The sequence below is a fragment of the Diadema setosum genome, chromosome 21 (genome assembly GCF_964275005.1).
Source record: "Diadema setosum chromosome 21, eeDiaSeto1, whole genome shotgun sequence".
In the NCBI taxonomy this organism is placed as follows: Eukaryota; Metazoa; Echinodermata; class Echinoidea; order Diadematoida; family Diadematidae; genus Diadema; species Diadema setosum.
In genome coordinates, this window is record NC_092705.1 from 22,541,396 (window position 1) to 22,545,561 (window position 4,166).

Consider the following 4,166-nt stretch of genomic DNA (forward strand, 5'->3'; position numbering starts at 1 on the left):
TTGACTTGATTGACCCATTTCACCTTTTTTGAGTCCTTATATAAAATCAAGGGGTGCGACTTTTTGTTCGTTTTGTGATGCACGGTCTCATTTAGTGTCGTTCTTTCATTAGAGCTTGGCAACAAGATTTAGCCAAAGGCTGTTTTTCACCAAGTTCGTGCTCCCACAAAACAAACAAAAAAAGAACTAGAAAACAACTAATAACTTCATTACTCACAGTAAACAACTAAAGCAAAATGTAATTAACAATAATATTTACAATGTCATAGTTCCAAACAAAATAAAGCATGAATTCAATCATATACAGCGACTGTAAAAAATGCACTGTCAAGTATGGCAGAAAGATTATTATGGGACATTTTTAGTTATAAGAATTTTTCTAAAACATAATCATTCTGCAGCTCTATTTGTGTTAGTACAAGAGATCGGTTACTTGCATAAGGACCACCTATGTTGAAAGTTCTGTAATTTGTGTCACTCACTAAACATGTTTATATAGACATCCGAATGCATTTGCCATTAAGGTCATTCTTACAAATAAAGTAATTACAAGTAATGTGATATGCACTATAAGAGGAACTTTTATCAAGAGTATTGTGAAACAGCCTCGGGAGGAGTTGTTATTAAAGACGCGGATTGAATATTCTTTTGTGCTTTGAAATTTCCAACCATCACGGTCTTTTGATATGTGGAACAATGGAAGTTGATTTTGCAGTTCCAAGATACCATCCGTTTAAGTAGGGAGTAGGCCAGAATATTCTCTACTATCTCTTCTCATCGTATTTGCTAATAATAAATGATACGTCTTCTTATGGAAAGCGGAGAACAAGGAACGAGATGAAGAAGGTAACCATCACTTCGCCACGAGATGAGCAAAAAATACAACTCTTGCTAGTTATGTCAATGGGCCTAGAACTGGACTTTGGTGCTTCGAGATTCTCACCTTCAGTCTCCGTCCCACACTGCAGGTTTTTCTGCCATAGAGATGCCAGGACAAACTGATTGGTGAAGTTGCTGTCGAGGTAGGCACGCATTTCTTCTGCCGGACTCGTCGGCCGGACGGTCATGACGGTCAGCTGGAAGCGGTATTCGTAGAGTTGTCCCTCGTCAAGAACGCGGCAAGCGTACTTCCCCTCATTGCTAAGTACAATGCCATCGAACATCAAGCTTCCAAACGACCCCATGCGTACGTTGCTTGATGACAGGGAGGTGTTATGGGTGATATTTAAGCTTATTCCACCCGGAATTGACCAAGTGATATCGGTGGGACTGACGAAACTCATTGGACATGACAGAAATAGCGAAGTGCTAGCGCAGAAGGCTATCAACGTTACATTTTGGTCAGCGCAGATTTCCGGCCGGCACCTGAGGCTTTCCGGTCGTGTCAGGAATAGGCTCTGATGTTGAAGGGGCTTTGGAGACGAACAAATCAAGGGTTTAGAAAGATGGGACAACCACATTTGTAAGAGCCGAAGACGACAGTCGCAAATCCAAGGGTTTTCCCCTCCGAAGAAAATCATGTCACGTGAGGCATAACTCAGCATCTTTTCGTCAACGCCCGTGAGATTGTTGCGACGAACATCGAGTGTTTTGATGCGACTAAAAGATGGCAAGGACATCGAAGAGAGAACTTGCAGCTCGTTGTCACTGAGATAAAGAGCTGTCAAATTGGGTAGACGTGAGAACATATCTCCTGGAAGCCATTTGATTCTGTTGTTTGACAGGTCTAACACCTTCAACCAGGAATAAACGCGCTCGGTTAGTAATTGAATTGGTAAACGCACAAATTCATTGTGGGACAAATCCAAGATCCTAAGGTTAGAAGAAGGTATCAAAGGAAAATGACTCGATAATCTATTATTTTTTAGTTCAAATCTTTGAAGATACGCAGGGTTGGAAAGGTGTAGCTGGATTTCTTCTGATATCTCATGAAGTCCAAAGCAATTGTTGAGAAGAACGTAACCAGGGGCTGGATTTCCGTCGAGTGCCTGTATCTGACGGAGGGATAGATCAGTGCTAGACAGATCAAGCCAAGTAGGATTAGCAAGGCCGTGGAATAATTGGTTTGATATATTCATCAAAGGATTAGCAGATACATCCAGGTGCGCTAGTTTGGAACATGCAGAGAATAGACCGGGTGGCAAATAGGTTAACCTATTTTTCCTTAAAGAAAGATGAAGAAGGTTTGATAAGCCTTCAAAGCTATGGCTGGAAAGGCTAGATATTACATTAACAGAAAGGTCGAGAAGGATCAAAGAATGAGCACGTAAAAATATCGCTGGCGTGATAAAGCTCAGCAGATTATTCCCTAACCAGAGAACTCTTAAGGTTGTTGCCACGGTCATGTTCTCCGTCGTTGTGATTGCGTTGCTAGAAAAATTCATCTCTGTCAGCGCTGTGTCCAAACCATATCCCACTGAAGTGAGGCGGTTTCCGTCTACGTGAAGATGAGTTAAAAAAGGCGGCAGTTGAGCTGAGAGTTTTGTGATGGTATTATCTGACAGTATTAAGTATGTGACGTCGCTGAAATGAACGGAAAACATTTCCCAATCTACCTGAGAAATATTGTTGTGCTGCAAGTAAAGGTATGTCAGTTTCGGCAGGTTACAAGAAGGAAGCCTCACTAAATGACAGTGTTGCAGAGACAGTGTTCTTAATTCCGGTAATCCCTCCAGTGGGGCTGATGATGGCAGGTATCGGAAATCATTGCGATTCAAATTCATCCATCGAAGTTTTCTACAACCGAGGTTTGGCATGATCTGAAGTCTGTTTCCCGACAAGTCAAGAGAATTGAGTTTTGGCATATTGTTGAATGCACCTGGATGTATATATCGGATCAAATTATTGGACAAATCAAGCATCTCTATTTGCGGGAAAAGCGCAAACTCGAATATTTCTTGCAGTCCGTTGTGGCTCATGCGAATTGTGGAAACACCAGTGCAATTTTCAAAATGCGTACTATTCCAAACGTGGATGCGGTTGTATCTGAGGTCAAGCGACAAGAGCCTCACAAAGTTATTCAGAAAATAAAGGTTATTCAGTCGATTTTGTGTCAGTACCAAATGGAGCACAGTTTCTTTGCTGTTCGAGTCAAAGACGATCTCTTCAAGAATACCAGCCGTGATGTAGACGGCTTCGATCTTTGTTTGCCCTCTGATTTCAATCGATCGAACGGGGTTTTGTGAAACGTTCAGGATTGATGTATTGAATGTCACGTTTTCGCATATGACCAGTCTACTTATCATATTTTGGTTGAGAATAAGACTTTGAATAAACGATACCCCGAAAGGACAATCAAAATAAACAAGATGATTGTCCGTCAAGATCAAAGACTTGAGGTTATTAAACTTTGTAAAACACTCCTGAGGCACGAATTGGATTTTGTTGGAACGTAGTTTCAAGTCTTGGACCGTTGCCAGGACACACAAGCTGTTGATACTCGTGAGTCTATTATAACTCAGATCTAGCCACTCTAGACTCAACAGCCCGGCAAAGGCATTTTCGTGAATCCGCTCGATTCGATTGTGTTGCAGTTGCAAGATCTTTAGAGCAGTCATAGGTCCGAAATCGGAGATGACAGCGAGGCTATTGACACTAAGGTCCAAGTGAACTATTCCTTGTATGTTAGAGATCTGAGATGGAACAAAAGTTGTGATCAAGTTGCGAGACAGCCAAATGTTCTCTATTAAGACAGGAAATTTTGGCACCTCCCTGATATTGTTTCTTTTTACGTTCAGTGTTATTATCCTTGACACAGCGGGAGAAATCTCCATTTTCCACTCGTTGATCAGGTTCTTACCGATGTTAAGAGCCAAAAGCTTATCCATATTTTCCACAGAGGGGACGGTGGTGAGAAAGTTATCAAATAGTTTTAGAACTGCGAGTAAATTTAAGTGTGCGAATGCTGCATGATGGATTACGCGAATTTCATTAGTCGAAAGGTCGAGCTGTCGCAGCGAGGAGAAGCACGCGAAGTCGTCTGCGTGAACGGCTGGGAGGCGATTCATCTGCAGAGCGATTCGGACAATGTCGCAAGGAATATTCTCTGGCACGGTCCGCAGAGACCGAGATTTGCAGTCGGCCGACAGCAGGAAAATGTTGCAGGGAGATGCCTCAACCGAGCTTGCGTTGGCGAGGCTCCCGAGAATGGCTAAAACGAGAAGCAT

General features: G+C 42.3%; 1 protein-coding gene across 1 annotated transcript; it reads right to left on the bottom strand.

Moving 5' to 3' along the window:
• Positions 1 to 1,341: 1,341 nt before the first annotated feature.
• On the bottom strand, positions 1,342 to 4,166 carry LOC140244403 (osteomodulin-like). Its single transcript, XM_072324041.1, has 4 exons — positions 3,921 to 4,166; positions 3,469 to 3,632; positions 1,964 to 2,154; positions 1,342 to 1,412 (listed from the first exon to the last, which is right to left on the bottom strand). Exons 1-4 carry the CDS (start codon positions 4,164 to 4,166, stop codon positions 1,342 to 1,344), a joined length of 672 nt encoding a protein of 223 aa, XP_072180142.1.